The sequence below is a fragment of the Gobio gobio genome (genome assembly GCF_949357685.1).
Source record: "Gobio gobio genome assembly, chromosome: 16".
In the NCBI taxonomy this organism is placed as follows: domain Eukaryota; kingdom Metazoa; phylum Chordata; class Actinopteri; order Cypriniformes; family Gobionidae; genus Gobio; species Gobio gobio.
In genome coordinates this window covers 43,310,103-43,332,082 of record NC_137109.1, presented here as the reverse complement: position 1 = coordinate 43,332,082, position 21,980 = coordinate 43,310,103, and the positions used below count along the sequence as shown (strand labels likewise).

Here is a 21,980-nt window from a genome sequence, read left to right as displayed (position 1 = left end):
AAAAATACTCCTTCAGGTTTCTCACAAGTTTCTGAATTTTTTTTCTGAGTACAGGTCTGTGTGACGTCAAATGGGGCGGAATTTCCTTATACGGGTGCTAAGAGCACTTCTCCCGGAAGGGTGCGCGCGCACCCATAGACCAGAGCGAGAGAGCGAAAGCAGTACGCCCATCAAAGCGCTTTGCTCAGTCACAGGACTACACGACATCAACAATGTCACCAAGGAAGTGTGTTTTTGGTTGTCAGGGCAAGACAACCCTGTACAGCTTTCCAAAGAACCCAGCGTTAATGGGACGGAGGAGATGGGGTGGATGGAGTTTATTTTTCCGGAGCAGCAACGGAGTTGTGCAAGGGTTTTGTTTGTTCCCTGCATTTCGGCAACGATTGTTTTATAAACAGGGCCCAGTTCGACGCCGGATTTGTAGCTCGTCTAATGCAGAAAGATGGAGCGGTTCCAGCGATTAAGGTTCACGGTCGTGACTCGTGTGTTGGAAGCAGGCGTTGAGTAAAACTGCTTCAAATGTCTTTGTGTTGTTAGCTATCGACTCGTTCATTCAAATGCGCTACTATTCCATTGTAAACACGCACTAGTTATGTAATCTTACCCTGCAGTACATGAACAGTGTTGGTCCTGTATGTTATTATCATCTGCGATCGTAACAAGAGGCTTCTCCCGTTTGCATTGAGATATGTAAACCATCGCTTCCAAATGAATCTCTCACCATATTTATTTTATTCCCATTTGATTTCTGTGAGTTTAGATATGTTTAAAGGTCTGCATTATCTGTCTTATAAGGAGGACTCTTATTTTGATGGGTATTATAGTCTCCGCGTAGTGAAAGGGAGAGCTCGCACGCAGTTTATCGGAGTTGTTTTGCAGATACAAAGTTCACCAGTTATTATCTGCACCCCCGAAAAGGCATAAGGTCTGTGTATATGTTTGTTTACTGTGAGAGTTTTTGTGTAATTTGCTGTGTATGTTAATGGTAATGCCACGGAGAGAGGGCTAGAGAGAGAGAGTTTGTGAATGAGACGTTAATGCGGACTTCTTATGCTTTGTTTGTTCAGCTCTTACGATGATTTTTTGGAGTGAAAAGGACATGATAAACTTGATAAACCATCAGTAAAGTTTGGCCATCATTCGGACGGGGTATACGCTACATTCTTGTGTCCAAAAACATCTTGGGATAAGGTTTTCACACTGACAGCTGTACATTGTAAGATATAGCAACTCTGTTTGTTTGTCCGAGTTAGCTACAGTAACTAAGGGGGGCGGGGCTTACCGATAGGTCAATTCCTTACAAACAAGTGAGTAGTTTTTTTTATGTTTGTTTAGTTCAGTTTTTTTAGCTATTTTAATTGATTTTCCTATGAAGCCTGGAGACACTGAGTTGTTCAGAACGGATAGGCATAACAAATGTTTATTGCGCATATCTTCTGATGATTTTATAATAATAAATATATTACAACATGCGGTCAATAATACGACTGTATTTGTTGTATATGTTGCGAGACACTAGGGAAGCGGTCATGTGAAAAAAGAACGAACGACTTGAACTAAAAGACTCGAGAGAAGAACTAATCATTTGTGTTTCTGCATTCAGCCTATGAGGACCTAAACGAACGACTCGAGAGATGAACTAATCTTTTCTGTTTCCGGAGACTGTATAGCCTTGCATATGGGTCTGGGACTTGATGAACGAATGACTCAAACTCGAAGACTCGAGACTGGTGAACTAATCAATTCTGTTTCCGGACGCATGTATTGCATATGAGGCTGTCACGGCCTAGATGACTTGATGACCGAACTAACGGCTCATACCCGAAGACACGAGAGGTGAACTAAACTTTCCAGGGAACAGACGTGATTAAATGTGAAGTGACAAAAGAAAGAACGATTTGGATCGGGAGGTGAGGTGAAATAACAGACTGCATACATTGACTGAAGCAAGCTAAGCAATTCATTAATAATTTCTTTCTCAAAATTTGGCCCTGGCTGTATTAGCTTATAGTTTATTTTTTATTCCAAAAGTACAAAATGTGTTGAAAAATTTAGCATGTAACATTTTAATTAGATTCTGCTGAAAAGAACTAAATGACTTGAAAAAAGATTTGTTCATTTTGCTGAACGCGATTCAAAGATCCGGGTCAGTAAAATGATCCGAACTTCCCACTTCCAATCTGTAACCAAAAAAACACTTTTTTATGTTGCCTCCCCACCTCTAGGTGTCAGTATAAGCTCAAACCATGCACCAAAAACCTATATGCTCAGTAAAAATGTTAGCATTGAAATATTCTACTGTTCAAAAGTTTTTAAAAATGTTTTTAAAGCAGTCTAAGGCTGCACTTATTTGATCAAAACTGCAAGACTATAAAATATTAGCAAAGCTGAATTTTAAGCATAATTGCTCTGCTCTTTAGTATCACATGATCCTTCAGAAATCATTCTAATATGCTGATTTGCTGCTCAAGAAACATTTATTATTATTATTCTCAGTGTTGAAAACAGCTGTGCTGCTGAATATTTTTGTTGAACCTTTTTCTGGATTATTTGAAGAACAGAATTTTACAGGAAGAGCATTTGTTTTACTGCAAAAATGTTTTTCTTACTCAGTTTTTGTCTTGTTTTCCAGTACAAATATCTCAAACAATTTAAATTGAGATGCATTTACTTTAATAAGTCTTGTTTTCTGACCAAAATGATCTAAATTAAGTGAGTTTTGCTTGAAACAAGAAATTATATCTGCCAACGAGGTAAGAAAAATCTTGTTAGATTGATAGATTTTCCCCCCAGAAAACAAGACTTGTCTTTTCTGTGACTTTTAATCCAATGTGTCTTGCTGAATAAAACTATTTTCTTAAAAATAAAAAAACCTTACTGACCCCAAACCTATGAACAATAGTGTGTATTTTCATGCGCCAAGAAGACAATCCAAACATAAAATGTGGTGAAATGTTATACGTTGTCTGCTCTTACCATGTCAGCCAAGGATATGTAAAGGAACATGCCACCAGCGAAGGCAAAGATGATGTTAGGAGCAAAAGCGTTGCCCAACAAGATGCCCAGGACCAGGCCCACGTAGCAGGTCATCGCAGACAGCAGGTTGAAGAAGATGGCCTGCGGAACGCTCAACCCTGAGTTCAGCAGGATAATGAAGTCGCCTGCAGGGGGAGACAGAGCGCAAATGTGCCTCACATGTTTTTTTTCCCTATAAACTTTTAGTGAAGGTCAACATTCAAAGGGCAGTATTCACAGAGGTGGTGTGGCGTAGGGGTTAAAGGTCAGAGCTGACAACTGAAAGGTTTTCTAGGTGGATAAAACTAGGTGCATTTCTCTTACCCAGCTCGTGAGGGAATTCCTCACAAACGATAGCGATAGAGGTGCTAAAGCCACTGAGAACGGACACCGTGAACGAGGCGCCGATGGCCAGTCCGTCAATGAAGTTGTGTAGAGCATCGCTCAGGGAAATCATCCATGCCACCGTCTTCACGCTGGACAGCCGTCTTCCTCTGAGCCATCTGCAAGACCCCTGCGACCACATTCACATTTAAATGAAAACCTCACTTTCTTCTCAAACAACATGACTGTACCCTCTTGAGCTTGGGTTCATATTTCAAATGCTATTTGCTTTTAGCCCCGAGGTCTAACTTTTTGTATTGTTACAGGGTCGATTTAGGGTCAAAGGTCAGAGGACAATCTTGTTTCTGCTGGCAGCTGTGACGGATGAAAGTAAACACAGCTGTGTGTGTGTGTGTGTGTGTGTGTGTGTGTGTGTGTGTGTGTGTGTGTGTGTGTGTGTGTGTGTGTGTGTGTGTGTGTGTGTGTGTGTGTGTGTGTGTGTGTGTGTGTGTGTCTACGCCTGTACTGTAAATTGCACTGACCCGTACACTATGTACTTCTTAATTCTGTACCGAAAACTGCTTTTTAAAACTCAAAACACTCGAATCAAAAACCTTGCAGTTTTGAGGATGTTTTCTGTGTCTGTGTGTGTGTGTGTGTGTGTGTGTGTGTGTGTGTGTGTGTGGTGTTACATGCTAATGAGTCTTTAACAGCTGATTGAAGGCATTCAAATAACTCTATTGGATCAAGGACAACTGTTATCACATGACCCAGGAATCTGGTTTAACCATTGACTACAGTCTGATGTTACACTTAATAATGTAATAGCCCGATTGTCATGACAAATAATTAGCATTTATCTTAATTTGATAATTGCAGACACATTCGTGCAATGATAAATTGCTTACCGCTGCGATAATCTTTATAGATGACATGTAATTAGAGGTGTTTGCTAAGCCAAGCATCACTCAACTTGAACAAACAGTAACTTGTCCTGTAACTTTGTGCTGCAGACATAATGGTTCGTTACCTCAAATCATACGGCTTGTTGAAGAGACTGTTGCACTAAGGTTGGCACAAAATCACACAGACTTACACTGAAGGAGGTTCCTGAACCCTTTATAGAGTATGCAATGCATAACAATGTGCTAACAACTACTCTGAACACCTTAGCAACCACAAAGCAACACTTTGGCATCCTGTTTTTGCATCACAGAACATTTAAAAATGTAGTTTCTTTAACTAGATTTATTTTTCATGGGAATGGCTGGCCTATATATATATGATATTTTATATTTCTGTCATACAATACCATTCCAAAGTTTTAGGTTGGTAAGATTATGTTTTTGAAAGAAGTCTTTTATGCTCATCATGGCTGCATTTTTTTGATCAGAAATACAGTACAAACTGTTATCAGTCCCGCTGCTGGCCGTCTTGATGCCCTAAGCCAGTGGTTCTCAAACTATTTATACCAAGTACCACCTCAGAAGATATTTGGCTCTCCAAGTACCACCATAATGACCAACATTAAAATACAGTAGCGTTGTAGGCCTAACTATTCAGCTACAGCTCTGCACAGTTCAAAAACGAGGCAGTTTATTCCTAATAGGAATATTTATTGTTGTCAGCCAATTTAACATTGTAAATACACAGATTGTACATTAACACTGCACTGTGCTTACATACAGGTAAATAAAATAATTAAATAATGATTCAATTAAAATGTGTTGTTTTGACATTAATTTATATTTAAAGTCCCTGTAAAGTCAAAATTAAATATTTGTCCCGAGTTTGTTACACCACAGAAAAATGCGTTATTAACCACCCAGCCAAATTTGAACAATAAAAAAAAAGCCAAACAAAATCTTGAAAAAATAAGCAGCATTATCTGCTCTCAAACGCTGGGGGCGTGTCCGCTCTCTGCGCTGAAACCACGCCCACTAGCGGGAAAGCTGCAGTAAGCACACTGCAACGATGGCACCAGATGTTGGCGGGACCGGCAGATGAAGGCCCCATTCTGCAGTGGATTATCTGCGTATCCCAGTTGTCTCCGATGAACGTTTGTAAAACTATCCGGTGTAAAACGATCCCTGCAGAGGCAGGTGTTGGTGGTGATCAAGGTAGCTGTTCACAAAATTAAAATCCACCTCTTCTTGATATCATCGATTTTACAACTAGGTAACATACATTTACGTGATGAAGGCATAACTAGCTAGCTAACTCTGTAGTAACTAACGGCAGTGAAAGTAACTCGCGATTGAATGGGTGAACTGATGCGAATGTGCTCTAGTTATGATCGTGTTTGGGGAGGGGCCAGGCTCAGTGGCTCCAGTGTGTCATCGAGCCACATTTTAGTACAACACAGTTCACAGTCTTTGTAACGTGTTTCAGCAATACTTTTATAATGACATTATAAAGCTTTTAGAAACTAATTTTAGAATCGCCTTTACAGCGACTTTAATTTAGTGATTCCTCTGCATATCACAAGAGGGAGCCTGAGTACCACTAGCAGCTCCTCCCCTTTTTTGAAACAGCCAATAGCGTTTTGTCAATACCACAGTTTGACTTGAGTCTTTCTGTTTGGTAAAGCCAGAGTTTCCTCCTAATCTCTAACCGTTTATCATCATAATCTCCTCCATGTCGCTTTGAAAAACAGCATTCTGTGCAGAATTTAAATGGGTCCGATATGTTTTGTTGTCTGCGCCGCATATGATCCGCGCTGCGCTCTCGTGTCTCTAGCTTCAGCGTCTATTTATGGTGTAGGGGGTGGGCGCTTCAGATTCTAGAGTCCATTTGACTGGACAGAAGATGTGATGAGAAGATGAAGTCTGCGATGATGTCATCAAAATCTGTGATTCATTTTAACGGAAAGGGGAGACTGTAAGTTTTAAATGCTTATATCTCCTAAACGGAATTTTGTTGCCATCTTGTCAGCGCGTCACTCCCGGATAATAGAAAATGGGCAAAGAGGCGGGACGTGGGTGGAGCTGAGGTGACGCAATGACTAACAGACAGCAGATAAATGGCTATCCACCTGTCAAAAAAAACAAAAAACAGCACCTGAACACCCCAAAAGGACGACAGGCGACTGTCAACTAGCACACGCATTCTGCACCTGCACGTGAAGGAGATAACTGTCTATTTAAAGGTACAGTGTGTAGTATTTATGAGGATCTGTTGACAGAAATGCAGTCTTCAGTGGTGTATAAAGACCTTACATAATGAACCGTTATTTTTATTAACTTAGAATGAGCTATTTCTATCTACATACACCTCGGGTCCCCTTACAGTGAAGTCACCATTTTGTGCCGCCATGTTTCTACAGTAGCACTGAACGGACGAAATGCTCTACAGGGCGTTAGCTACTCTCTGCTGTCTAAGACGATGACATCTATGTCCTGTGTCGGCCACAGTAGCTTGTCTATGTGCTTCAAAAGAGAGGGGTGAGCAGTGGGCGGCCTCAACACTAGATGCCGCTAAAATGTACACAGTGCACCTTCAAGCAGATATTCATCTATATTTGTCATTCAAAAAGGGAAAGCGAAACTCTTCGACGGCTCAACGCCGATTCTACGAGGTGAATCGGCCAAAAGAAAAACAGACGCCGTCCGACTAGAGCCAAATGTGCGGACCACACCGAAAAACTAAGTCGACCGACGTTCAAAACTAACTGGCCCGACATTGCCCGACGGCCGATCGTCGGCTTGGTGTGTCCCTGGCTTTACAGTCTACAAATACTCTGAGAGTTGACTCATAGGTACTAATAGTCAACAGAATGTCTAAAGGGGAACATCAGAAAAAAGTGTAACACAACATTTTTTTACTGACCTCAAACTTTTGAATGGTAGTGTATATATTATATCCTTTTTTTATTATACCTATATTTTATATTATACCTATATCTTATATTATACTTATACCTTGTTTACTTGGATCAGTAAGCAACACCCTAGCAACCACAAAGCTACATCCTGGCTAGGCCTGTCGGGATAGTCAATAAATCAATTAATTGCACAATAAAAAAAATGAGCTCGATAATTTTTCAGGCCACGATAATTTCCAGCGTCCGTTTTTATATCCATTTTTGCCGAGAGTTACATCATATGATCACGCTCTTATACATGTAAATGCTTCTAAGCGTGACAAGACACAAGAGAACGCGCTGTATGTCAATGTCCTGTCTATGTGTGTGTGCGTGTGTGTGTGTGTGTGTGTCAATGTCCTGTCTGTGTGGCTGCGTCTCATGTCAGCTAATCGAGGGACACTCTGACAGACACACACACACACAAACACTCGACGCACAGACAGACTCGTGTCAGTCTCCTGCTCGTATCGAGTTCTCTTTTGCTCATGAACAAACAATAACAACAACACAGATAATTTTTTATTCTCATATTAGGAGTCTTAAAATAGTTCAATAACGTCTTAAATGAACTTAAAAAGTTGTGAGGAAATGAGATGCGCGGGACAGCGCGTGAGATCCGCATCATGTTCGTCAGCGGCTGTTCTTAAAGTGACAGGAGCACTGATGATGCCTGTCATTAATGTTCATCAAAGAACAACGGGAACAGAGAAAATTGTAGCTTTAATGATGATTAATCTATATTTCATTTATTATTTATGCAGTTAAGAAAGGTGTTTGATAACTATTGCATTTCTGTATATGTCTAACAGGGAAGGCACAGGTAAAAATAACATTTATTATAATGGATTTATGTAAAGATTGTTTCAAGTTCACTTAAATTAAAAGTTTTTTTTTAAAGCCTAATAAATGTTGAAATTGGTAGCCTTCAGTTATACTGTAATGTAACGACATTAATGTTTCATAGAGACATTAGTATCAGTGATACTGGCCTTCATTCATAAAAACATGACCATTCAACACATATTTAAAATATGCTGTCAATAAATTGTTTCTACGTTAATTTGGAGAGTAACTGAAATTATTACAATATCAAAACATTAAAAACGTATTAATCGTGATTAATTACAGAAAAAAATTTGATTAATTCGTAAAACAATTTTTTATTGATTCCCAGCACTACCTAAAACACAATCATCCATTGCAGTTTTCCCAGCTGTTTATTCAAGTGCATTTTTTTGTTAATAGACTGAGAGTCCATTGCTTTTTGTTTTGGTTGTTTTGTTCATTTATTGTGGATTTTTAAAATGATTTCCATTTTCAGTGTTAAATAGTCTTTAGAAATAAAAGTTTATTGATCTTTGAAAAGGTGTACCTGCATTATTATGCCATTATCATTATTTTAGATGAAAATGGTCTCAGAACGACAATATTATCGCTTATCGCAATAATTTCTTGGCCAATTTATCGTCCAGCAAAATTTGTTATCGTGACAGGCCTAATCCTGGCATCCCATTAGCGAGTTTTACATGTGCAAGTACCACTTACAAAATGTAAAAATGTAGTTTTACTATAGTACATTTACTCCATTTCATGTGGGAATGAATCAGTATTGTTGTTTTCCCCCCAAACCATTAGCTATAAAGCTGTAAACCATTTATGTAACTTGCAGCTATATTTAGGCCAATCCGCATATCTCTTCGGACTATTTATATTTCTCTGTGATATCTGACCAGTTGTACCTGTTCCACTGGGGGTTCAGTGGTTATGCTGACTTTGTCGCTGCTGGCAAAGTTGCAGTCCGTATCGGCCGCAATGATGACGCCGTTCTTTTGGATGCTCTCTGAGGGGTGGGAGTGACTGTGTCCGTGGCCGTGCTGATGTATGGAAGTGGATAGGATTCAATTGATTGTATGATTACCGTATATGATTTTAAAGAACATACATGCTGATATAAAACATTGACCATCAATGAAGCTCAGCCACTCTTCCATTTTCATGCAATTATATGATATGCATATTAAGTATGAGATAATATAGTCAACAGATCATTATGACAAAATAAACTTTATATATCACCCTGAGGGAGTTGATTCAGCGATAATGACCAACTGACTGTCCTCTATCCTGCTCATTACAAAATGAACCAATTGAGGGTTTTTTTTTTTCATTCGAATGTTGAGTCGTCATAATACTGAGATGAACCTACCTCATCTTTTGGTTTGAGGACTATCCTCAGGATTTTTTCAGTGAAGTAGAGCGCATAGAATCCACCAAAGATCCCAACAGCTTGGAGAACGTAACCATCTGCTTTTGGGTCGAACCCAAAGGCCTGTTCAATCAGAGGAATCAATCATGTAATCATGAGTCTTTAAACGAGTTAAACCACCAGATATTCAGATTTTCCCATGTAAACATGCATCTTATTAGTTCAAAGTTAAATTGCAAACCCAAAATAAATAAAGTGCGTCCTGAAAGTTTTCACAGCGCTTCACTTTTTCCACATTTTGTTGTTACAGCCTTATTACGAAATGGATTAAATGCATAATTTTTTTTCCCTCAATTCTACAAACAATACCGAATAATGAAAATTTGAAAGAAGTTTGTTTGAAATCTTTGCAAATTTAAAAAAAAAAACATAAAAGGATTCCATACTTTGAAAAACTTTTCAGATTTACCTTTAACCATATACAGTATTTGTGTTTTTCCAAAGCCAAACAAGACATGACAATTCCTGTAACCACTGTTTAAAATTAGGGCTTTCTGTACTTTCCCAATGACATGCTACTGTGAGTTTTGCTTGTAATAAACAGAAAGTCAACATTTTTTAACCAGAACTGGATAAAGTAAGTAGTTCCATAAGCAATGATATAAAGTTCCTTTCTCTAGGTTGCATTTTATACATTGATCGGGAATGTTGGGATTACTATTATGTATTAATTCTGGAGTTCTGTATACTCTCATAATCCATTTGTATTGTAGAAGTTTAAACCTCGTATTAACTGTCTGGGTCTGGGCCTTTAGGCAAATCCTCTGTTATATTCTCATTTATGTCTTGGCACCATGCCAGACGCTTGTTCTCTGAATTGTCCTTAAAGTTAGAGGACAGTAGTTTATAAAACACAGAAATTTGCTTACCACAATTGAGGTGGTTTAAAGTTGTTTTTTCTAAAGGGGACAGATCTGGTAAGACAAGAGAGTGATGCTGTGCCTCATTATATCCTTATAAACTTCCTAATTTGAAGATTTAGTTTTAGGTAAATCAAACTTTTGTCTTAAATCCTGAAAACTGAGCATAGATTTATTGCTGAATAAATCTACCACCTTATTCAATCCTTTTAGTGCCCAAATTTTAAAACCAGCATCATGTGTACCTGGTGTAAAAGAAGTGTTTCCCCAAATAAGGGTAAACTGTGATAATTGTGGAATCTCTCCAAGATGTTTCAAAACTTCACACCATACCACAATAGTATTTTTAACAAAGGGATTGTAAGTGGCCTTTTTTAAATTTGTCAGAGGAGCGGAGTACAAATACAAATTAGAGGTAAAGGTATTTGCCTCAACCCATAACCAAGGGGTAGAATTTTCATTTGTAAACCAGAACATTGCTGCTCTAAGTTGAGCTGCCCAGTAGTCCCACCACTTAAGGCAACTGCAACCCTTCCCTTTCATATGGCAAATACAAAAGAGACAGCCTCAGTTTTAGGACGCCGATTTGCCCAAATTAAATTCTTAAAAAATCTTCCTCATATTACTGAAAAAACTATGTGGTGGGGGTAGGGGAATTGACTGAAATAAGTGTAAAAATTTTGGGAGAACATAAATTTTTTATTTATTGATACGTCCAATCTAAGGAATTGGTAAGAATGACCATTTATTAATTGATTCTGTGATTAATTTAGTTGTATAGTTATAATTGCAGGAAACCGAATTGCTTAGATCTGGGGTTATATTCATGCCAAGATATTTAAAACTTTCCTTAGCATTTTTAAAGGGGGACTGATGTGAGCTGTTCAGATTCTTTAAGAAATAAGATCATGGATTTTGACTCATTCACTTTATAACCTGAAAAAAATCCAGAACATTTTAATTAGGCTCAGTAAAGAGGGGACGGATGTGCTTAAATTAGATCAAAATAATATAATATCATCTGCATAACATGCCAGTTTATTTTCAAGACTGCCAATTGTAATCCCTGATATTTCCTTATTTCTTCGTATTGCGATAGCTAAAGGTTTAATAGCCAATTTAAAAAGAAGCGGCGAGAGAGAGCAGCCCTGACGTGTACCTCGATAAAGCAGAAATGGTTTCGAGATTATATTATTAGTCAATATCTCTGCTGTGGAATTTGAATATACATTTTTAATCCATTTTCTAAAATAAGGGCCGATACCAAAGCGGGAAAGGGTGTCAAAGAGATCCCCCCTATCAAAAGCCTTATCGGCATCTAGGGAAAGTAAGTCTGTATATGAGACTCCTTCTTTTTAGCATGAATGATATTTAACACACAATGTATATTATGAAAGGCTTGTCTACCTTTTACAAAGCCATTTTGACCAGCCTCAAGTCTTTTTGAGTATGATGCTACAAGCTTGGCACACCTATTTTTGGGCAGTTTCTCTCATTCTTCTTTGCAGGACCTCTCAAGCTCCATCAGGTTGGATGGGGAGCGTCGGTGCACAGCCATTTTCAGATCTCTCCAGGGATGTTCAATCGGGTTCAAGTCTGGGCTATGGCTGGGCCACTCAGGGACATTAACAGAGTTGTCCCGTAGCCACTCCTTTGTTATCTTGGCTGTGTGTTTAGGGTCGTGGTCCTGTTGGAAGATGAACCTTCGCCCCAGTCAGAGGTCCAGAGTCCAGAGGCAGGTTTTCATCAAGGATGTCTCTGTACATTGCTGCGTTCATCTTTCCCTCAATCCTGACTAGTCTCCCAATTCCTGCTGCTGAAAAACATCCCCACAGCATGATGCTGCCACCAAAATGCTTCACTATAGGGATGGTATTGGCCAGGTGATGAGCGGTGCCTGTTTTTCTCCCGACATGATGCTTGCCATTCAGGTGAGCCATTCAGAGTTCAATCTTTTTTTCATCAGACCAGAGAATTTTGTTTCTCATGGTCTGAGAGTCCTTCAAGTGCCTTTTGGCAAACTCCAGACGGGCTGTCATGTGCCGTCTGGCCACTCTGGCATACAGGCCTGATTGATGGAGTGCCGCAGAGATAGTTGTTCTTCTGGAAATTTCTCCTCTCTCCACAGAGAAACGCTTGAGCTCTGTCAGAGTGACCATTGGGTTCTTGGTTACTTCCCTGACTAAAGCCGCGTTTCCACCGCAGGAACTTTACCCAGGAACTAGGAACTTTGGGGTGGTACTCGGTGTGTTTCGACCGCAGGAACCAGGGTCTAAATGAAGTTCCGTGTAAATATTTCCCCCTCCAAACGGCCCTGCTCGCGAGGTAGTACTTTTTCAAAGTTCAGGAACTTTCGGGGGTGGGACTTGGGCGCTGAACATGCTGTTTTGTTGAGCTCACGCAGCATTTCATTTCAACTGCCATTTTTAAAAGTATTTTGCGAGGTTCGTTCTGCGTTCAGTAAATATCAGTCTTGCTCTTTCTGTCCGATGGCGCGCGTTCGTCTCAGCCATCTCACGGTCAATGTCCATAATGGCTGATAATAACATATGTTGTCTTATTTTAAATCTATGCTTTAGTATCAGTGCTTGTCTCTTTTCGGCCGTTTTGTTAATCCCCTCTTTAGTAAACCAATACATAACCAGCAAAAGCAGCGCTGCCTGAATCTCCTCCATACTTGCTATTGTTGCAGACAGTTTCACGCAAAAATTATTATTGTCCATCGCTGACTGGGAGCAGCAGTCGCGCGCAGTCCTACATCACCGGACTAATTTGCCTAATCTTCACGGTACTTTAGACCACAGTGGAAACGCAGACAGTAGTAGGTTCATGTAAAAAAGTTCCTGGTACAAATTGTTCTGGGTAATTTCGGTGGAAACGGGGCTTAGGACCCTTCTCTCCCCCTCAGTCAGTTTGGCCGGGCGACCAACTCTAGGAAGAGTCCTGGTGGTTCCAAACTTCTTTCATTTACGGATGATGGAGGCCACTATGTTCATTGGCATATTCAATGCTGCAGAATTTTTTTCTGTACCCTTCCCCAGATCTGTGCCTCGATACAATCCTGTCTCAGAGGTCTACAGACAATTCCTTGGACTTCATGGCTTGGTTTGTGCTCTGACATGCACTGTTAACTGTGGGACCTTATATAGACAGGTGTGTGCCTTTCCAAATCATGTCCAATCAACTGAATTTCCCACAGATGGACTCCCATCAAGTTGTAGAAACATCTCAAGGATGATCAGAGGAAACAGGATGCACCTGGTCTCAATTTTGAGTGTCATGACAAAGGCTGTGAATACTTACTGTACATGTGATTTTTAATTTAAAAGTTTTTTTATTTTTAATAAATTTGCAAAGATTTCAAACAAACTTCTTTCATTGTTTGTAGAATTTGTAGAAAAAATATGAATTTAATCCATTTTGGAATAAGGCTGTAACATAACAAAATGTGGAAAAAGTGAAGCACTGTGAATACTTTCCCTATGCACTGTATTAAAACATGTAATCAGTGCAAAACAAATATCACGTCACGCAAAGATCATGCCATCACATATCAAGAAACATCTGCACTCTTCGGGAAAATAAAAATGTCTGGATTTAAGTCCAGTTGAAAGAGCATTTCATTAGGTTCTTCCGGAAAATGTTAAACTGACAGCCTTAGAGATGGATAATATTGCACTTTGCACACTGCTGGCTAGACAAATTATACCAATTAACTGGAAGCTGTCATCTCCTCCAACCTACCGTCAGTGGGGTTGTGACCTACTTTTTGCCCCCAAACTGGAAAAGATTAAATTTGGGGTTAGATTGAAACCTGATCTTTTCTTAAAATCTTGGAGGCCATTTTTAGATTACTTTAAGGAGACTGTGTTTTAGATGTTTATATGAATATGCATACAGTTTATTATTGTGATTATATTTTCATATGTATGTGGGCATTTATTATGCATGTTTTATGTATTATGCATACATACAATTCGATATCTGCACTGTGCCTTGACATGTTTATGTGCTTTTCTTTAACAATAAAAAAGCATTTCATTATTATGTAATCACTATAGGCTAAGCATAAATAAGACAAGCAATTAAAGATATGAAATGGTAGCTTATCAGTTGGAGGTTTGATTTCAGGGCTTCTATGAAGCAAGAATGAACTAGAAAGAACGTAGGTTGATTATAGGTTATTGGGTGCCTGCTATACCACCAGTGTTGTATACCTCCTAGAGGATATGACATGAAGAAAACTTTCAACGTAAATTAAATAAACTGAAACATGGAAAAGCATTTCACCTCAGGTATAAGTTGGAGAGCAGCGTTGGAGAAGAGTGTGCCAACAGCCAGACCAATGAAGAAGGTGAGAACTTTGGGGAAGTAGGGCTTTTTAGTGACAGGAACGAGAGCCAGACCCAGCAGTGAAGCCAGATTAATGATGGTAACAGCCAAGAAGCCATATCCCCATACTTTACGCAGAAGGAAAGGTGAGAGGTCACACAGTTAAAGTTATACAGAAGGGTAAATCATATTTCACCCCAAAATGATTGGCATAAAGAAAGATTTTTGCTTTGTGACATTATTTTCAAGACATTTAAACAATTGTCTGTAATTATTCTCAATGGTGATTTTCATTACTGTAATACAGTGCATGTTTGGTGTATTAAAAGCAGTATGAGCATTGTAATGGTTATGTTCTATGTGTGGACTCTTATGTTATTTTCCCCTTGTTTCCTATGTTTCCTTCCTGTGTTTAGTTCCTGTTCCCTTTGTTACCATTGCTAGTTGGTTTCTATGGTTACTCATACCTTATTGATTATGTTCACCTGAGTCTTGTTTGGTTCCTCATTTAAGTCTTCATGTTTTAGGCCTATGTATTTAAACCCTCAGGGAACGTTTACACTAGGGATGCTACAATACAGTTAGTCCACGGTTCAATACATATCTCGGTTTTTAACCACGGTTTTCGGTTCGGTTCGGTTCTGAAGACTTGTCACATCAGTTTTTTACTATTCTATTCTTAGGCGACAGGAACAGCAAGTTAAAAGATAAAAAATTTTATTGCAATACTCTAAAATATACATTGATTCTTATTAAAGCTACTGTGTGCAAAAGGCTCATGTGATGTGAATCGGTACGGAGCATGTACAGCGAGTGTTCGCTCAGACCACGCCCCCTTTCAGACATGTTGCGACATGTCCTGGCTTGCAGAGAACGGCCGTCAGTTTAGTTTCACTTTATAAGTTAAGCTTCAGGTTGTGTTTGTGTGCGTCAGTGACCACAAGTAAGTTATAATTATATCACATATATAGATAAGTTAATATAAGTAATTTATGGTTGAGTTTTGCAGTCAGTGACAGCCTTTATCTCTGTTGTACTGTATGTGTAGCTTGTATGCTATTCTTATTGTAGTTTACATTTCAGGACATGTTTAGCACTGTTTATTTAAGTAACTAGGGAGAGTTATTAGCCTCAATTGTGCTTATGATAGTTAATATCTATGTTTATTCCTTTCCTTTAGAACCATACTTACACTGTAAAGCACCAAAGAGAATAGTGCCTGTGCATCTGTATTTCAAATATATATTAAACCCTTCAATGAATATCCCTGCCTTCCGTGTCCTGACTAGACACCCCATATTGGTGACTAATTTTCATAAACAGTAGAGCCCCATTACAATTTATGGTCCTTCGAGCCGGATAGAGTCAATGATATGGCAACCAGAAAGGAAGGAATCAGCCTACCTGTTTCACCTGTGCGCCCCAAACGCTCAGTGCAACGCCCAAGATATCTGGATGATTTTTTAGTTGAATATACAGATCAGAATAGCTTAGCGCAGATGCACAGGCACGAAGAGGAGAGGGAGCTACTCAGTCCTGCTAAAAGCATATCCTCAATGCCACCAATGCAGACTGCAAATGAAGCCATTGTTCATCAGGCTTTGGAGACAGCGCGGCAACAGAGTGAAACGGCCAAGAAACAAACAGAGCTTCTGGAGCTTTTCCTGCAGCACCATTCCCCTCAGACCTCAGCTCAGTGGTCAAGGAGGTCATCACGGCATCAGACCCCTGTACGCCAACTCTATACAGACAGAGGAGGTGAACCACAGCCTTTCCCAGTCCTTACTCCTCCTCACCACCACAGAACTGAGGATCACCCAAGTGTAGCTGCAGAGTTAACCCACCAGCTAGAACAAATGACACTTCCTCCACCTCTCAGCCGAGTCATTCAACCCCCTCCGCACACGCTCGATCCACGCTATGATGTTCAAGCTATCAAGCAAGATACTGAACATGAACCACCCAAAGGGCCATCCCAGGGCCTACAGCAGTCAGCAGGTGCCGCATCATATGGCTCACTCTCATCCTATCCCATATCAGGTAATTGTAAGCCCAATGCAGCCACACTCGGCAGCCAACATGAGAAAGTTAGGGAATCTCAGTTGGGAAATACACATCTGGTGCCACCTGAGCCTCAAATCTATCTTACACATGTTGCCCCTCCCAGATCGCTACATGTAAATCCAGCTCTCGATCAGATTATGCCTTCACCTGTGCACCAGTCAATACATCAGCCTCCTTATGTACCCCAACCCTTCTACCAAGGGAACCCAGCCATGTTGGCCCATTATCCCTCCTACGGGTATCAGCATGCACCCCCCAATATAGAAGGCCCAACATTTCCTGACTTCAACAAGGAAGATAGAGCTCAATATGTGGAGCTACGCCTTTCCCTTAACACACTCCTTCATCCTTCTCAGTCCGAGCATTACAAGTATGCCATCTTGCTGAAGCATGTCAAGGTGCCACCTGCACATCGCCTTGTGCTAGCTCATGCAGAATCTAATATGCCCTACTCTGAAGCTCTGAAATCACTGGATGAACGCTATGGACGACCATATCAGTTTGTGCTGAAGGAGATAGAGGACATGGAACGCCTACCCCCCATCCGTGATGATAGAGCTCTTGATGAGTTCTCCATCAGAGTGCAGTCGCTTGTTGGGATGCTGAAAGCTCTCAGAGGCGAAGGCCATGAGGAACTCCACTGCGGATCCATCTCGGACGATCTCACCTAACCTCTGCCTGTGACCTCAAGAAGCCGTGTCGCCTTTGTAAGTCGAAACACCTTTCCATTCTTCACAAGGTCAACCAGAGGAGTGAGAACGAGCCCACCATCACATCGACAGCAGAGACTCACTACCTGGATCAGCCAAATAGAGATAGCCATGTGCTGTTAAAGATTGTAAGAGTCAATTTGCAATACCAGGATAAAGTGCTCGATACGTATGCAGTGCTGGACGATGGCTCTGAGAGAACCATCCTGCTTTCGTCTGCAGCACGCCGCCTGGGAGTACAGGGTCAAGCAGAAGACCTCACACTCCGTACTATCCGACAAGACATCAAGATACTGTCAGGCTCACGTGTGTCCTTTACGATCACTCCAGCTTCCCAACCAACAAAGAGGTTCTCCATTCAAGGCGCATTCACAGGTGAACACCTAGGCCTCTCACAGTACAGCTACCCAGTTACCCAGCTCCAGAGAAGATATCGACATCTACGAGGTCTGGCAATCCCAGCTATCGATGGAGCTCAACCAACCCTCCTGATTGGATCGGATAATGCTGATCTGATCGTTCCGATTGAGCCAGTGCATCTCGGTCCCCCTGGTGGTCCTGCAGCAGTCAAGACTAAGCTCGGATGGACACTTCAGGGTCCAGCAAAATACCTACAGCAACAGCTTCCCTCCACACGGTGCTTGTTCACCACCTCCCCTTCTTTTGAGCTGTTCAGTCAAGTTGAACGGTTGTGGCAGATAGATACACTGCCTTTCAAAAGTGAGAGATTGGTGACTAGATCCAGACAGGACAAGTACTCAGTGGACCTTTTAGAGTCTGAGACCATCCGTGTAGAGGTAAACGGAGTGCATCGGTACGCTACACCCCTTCTACGAGTCCCAAACATGCCCAAGCTGCAAGTTTCAAAGGAAGTTGTGATGAAGAACCTGCGAAACACAGAGAAGAGGTTAGTACAAGACCCACTGCGTGCATCTACCTACCAAGAGGAGATCAAGAAACTGGAGATTGCTGGGTATGTCACCAAGATTGACTCCTGCGAGGCGGACTCATCAGAGGAGTCGTGGGTTCTGCCCCACCACATGGTCAGACACAATGGGAAGGAACGGATTGTTTTCAACTGCAGCTTCCAGCTTGGCAGACAAAGTCTGAATGATTACCTACTTCCTGGTCCAGCCTTAGGTCCCTCACTCCTTGGAGTCCTCCTGCGCTTCAGAGAGCATCGAGTCACAGTAAGTGGAGACATTAAAGGGATGTTTCACCAGGTCCACCTGCTGGATAGAGACAAGCCCTTGTTGAGGTTCCTTTGGAGAGATCTAAAGACGGACGAACAACCATCAGTTTACCAGTGGGAGGTCCTGCCATTCGGGACGACGTGCAGTCCTTGCTGCGCGATCTTTGCGCTTCAGAAACACGTCAATGAGACGAGTCAACCAGGGGAAAATATCCACCACAGAGTAGGGATGGGCGATATGGACTTAAAAATGTATCCCGATATTTTCTAGTATTTATTGCGATAACGATATCAATGACGATAAATGTAGTATCATTCCCCATGTTTTTGGATACAAGTGAAAGCTGCATGCATTCTTGCGAGTTTCAGAAAAACAAACAATGATCTAAAGTAAAATGTACATGTCATCAAATAGGCTCCTATAATACATAAAAAACATAAAAAAACATAAAAAAAAAAAATATATATATATATATATATATATATATATATATATATATATATATATATATATATATATATATATATATTTCATTAATACATTTTTTTTTATGTAAAATTCCACATCAGCCTTTTCAGAAATGGAAAAGTTGCAGATATAATTGTCTTCTGTAAAGGTGCAGGTAATGTTTAAATAGTGCAACTGTGCTAAAAAAACATCACACAATACAAACAATAATAATTTTGAAATCAATGACAAGTTTTACATGTAAACCGATTCTGTATTTATTCATACATGGTGCAAACAGTGGTAAAAATAGCAGAAACAGCAAAAGTAATTATCCCAAAAATGTCTTCAGATTACAAAAAAGTTGAAAATAATGATTTAATGATAGAACTTTAAGTAGAACTTTTTTAGTAATTTGAGTTGATAAGATAATAATACCCCAAATTCTTCTATTAATAAAAATAAACTGCACTAAGGAATAATGAGCTTCTGGGTTCATGAATATTAATCACGTTGTCAGCGCTCATTCAAACTGATTTGCTGAAATCAAAACAGGCACCGTAATAGGTGCACGCCAGCCAATGAGATTCCCGTTTGTGCATTCGTTTCTTCCTGTTCACGAAAGGCTGAATAATTCCAAATAAACGCCATTATTTTACAGGAAAATACAACAAAGGATATTGTTTACATGTAGCACGTCAATTCTGTGTGGTATAAGACTCTCTCGCTCTCTCTTTGAGTGTGTGTGTGAAACACTGAGCGCTCTCAGTCGCGCGCCTCACACTAGTGTTTAATGTGCGTCAAATGCACTGCGCATTCATTGAGATGAACTGAAATAGTGTGCTTTACCGATCGATTGAGACAGAGCGAATCTCTTAAGCGCTCAGTCCAAGTGCTCAGCGAGTGAAAATACATATGTATGTACAGATTCAGATTGCCCTCAGGTGCCCCTCGTTTAGCTATGAACTCTTCCGCAGCTTCCACCATAGTTGTTTTCGCTCTGCACGTGAGATGCGGATTCAGTTCCGCCGCTCCCATTGCGCGGCGCTTAGGGCACCGAGTGCTGTGGGGGCACCACAAGAAAATTCTCTCTCCAACCCCCGTTCAGCTATACAAATTGACGAATGCAGCCACCGTGGCCATCATAAAGTAAACACTTTAAGCATCAAGAGGCGGCCAGCGGTGGCACGGTGCGGATGGGTCGCGCTATCAACTAGGCTTTATCGTTATAATCGCGGGAAGTCAAATTCTTATCATGGGGAGAATTTTTACCTTCTAGCTGCAGGTGGCTTCAATATTCGTCAGTGGGCCAGTAACCAGCCAGAGGTGATTCGCAACCTTCCTAAGGAGGCCAAGTCTGACAGCAGCGAAAGATGGGTTTCTCAGAGGCATGGTGAAGCTCAAGAGATGACTCTAGGACTCAGTTGGCACTTCATGCAGGACACACTCCATTACAGGCATCGCCCGGTTGCCCCAAGCAAGACGACCATGCGAAATATCTATAAGATATTAGCGAGCCAGTATGATCCCCTAGGTCATATCCTGCCCTTCACCACAAGGGCCAAAGTTTTGGTCCAGAGACTGTGGACCAAAGACCGCGACTGGGATGACCCAAACTTACCGGTCAACCTCCTGCAAGCTTGGACTACATGGGAAGAAGAGCTCCCTCAGCTCCCGATGGTCAGTCTCTCCCGGAGTTACTTCCCACAGGCCGTGGATGTAAGTGCCATCACCCTCGAGCTTCACGTCTTTTGTGATGCATCAGAGTCTGCTTATGGGTCAGTTGCTTACCTACGAGGTGAGGATCCTCATGGCCAAGTCCAAGTAGCCTTTGTGCTAGCACGCTCAAGAGTGGCACCGAAGAAACAACAGTCAATACCACGCCTTGAGCTCTGTGCTGCCCTTACCGGAGCTCAGCTTGCCCAGATGATCCAGAGAGAGCTCACCCTTCAGTTGAGAGACACAGTGTTGTGGTCTGACTCCACCACAGTACTTACCTGGATACAGTCAGAGTCCTGCAGATACAAGGTGTTTGTAGGAACTCGTGTATCTGAGATTCAGGAGCTGACGGATCACCGGTCATGGAGGTATGTGGACACACAGAATAACCCTGCCGACGCTATCACCAGAGGGATGACACTCTCCAACCTAGCCAAGCCAAACCAATTCAGCCAAGGTCCTGCCTTCCTTCGGCTACCACGTGAGAGTTGGCCAGCCACAACTTCTTTCGTGGAGGTCCAAGGTGAGACAGAAATGAAGAGGTCTGCATTCTGTGGCATTATGTCAGTCATTACTGCTTCAGAGATCCCAGCCGCTGAAGACCACTCTACCTTTGAAGATCTCCTTGAGGCAACGAGTAGGTCACTGCATGGGGCGGCCTCCCAGTCAAGCGCCCTCAGTGCAGATGACTATGCAGAAGCAGAACTCCAAATCCTTCAGAGAGCACAGTATGATAGCTTTCCAGACAAAGTCAAGTGCTTAAAAACAGGGAAAGCACTTCCATCCAGCAGTCGGCTCTTGTCACTTGCTCCAGAGTACGACGTCTCTAGGGGCCTTATACGAGTAGGTGGTAGGTTGCGCCGTTCTACCAGTCTGGAAGAAGATGTTGTACACCCAATTGTGCTAGAACCTAAGCACCATATTACCAAACTTATCATACGACAGTATGACAACAAGTTACTCTATTCTGGATCTGAGAGGGTCTTTGCAGAACTCCGACGCAAGTTTTGGATCCTCCAAGGCCGCAAAGCTGTGCGTCGTCATCAGAGATCCTGCCCGGAGTGCCAGAAATGGAGAGCAAAGCCTGTTATTCCCAAGATGGCAGATCTGCCCCCTTGTCGTCTCCGCCTCCTGAAGCCTCCATTTTATTCAACAGGAGTAGATTGCTTTGGCCCGTTCCAGGTC

The 21,980-nt window shown here is 41.3% G+C and overlaps 1 protein-coding gene across 1 annotated transcript in view; it reads right to left on the bottom strand.

The window, feature by feature from the left end:
* LOC307139694 (metal cation symporter ZIP8) overlaps positions 1 to 21,980 on the bottom strand; it is a 31,079-nt gene that overhangs the window by 925 nt on the left and 8,174 nt on the right. The window contains exons 3-7 of the mRNA XM_079838753.1: positions 14,621 to 14,790; positions 9,411 to 9,533; positions 8,944 to 9,078; positions 3,340 to 3,529; positions 2,977 to 3,161 (exon numbers count right to left, since the gene is read on the bottom strand). Coding sequence (XP_079694879.1) covers positions 2,977 to 3,161; positions 3,340 to 3,529; positions 8,944 to 9,078; positions 9,411 to 9,533; positions 14,621 to 14,790 — 803 coding nt within the window. The remainder of the gene's footprint in view (positions 1 to 2,976; positions 3,162 to 3,339; positions 3,530 to 8,943; positions 9,079 to 9,410; positions 9,534 to 14,620; positions 14,791 to 21,980) is intronic.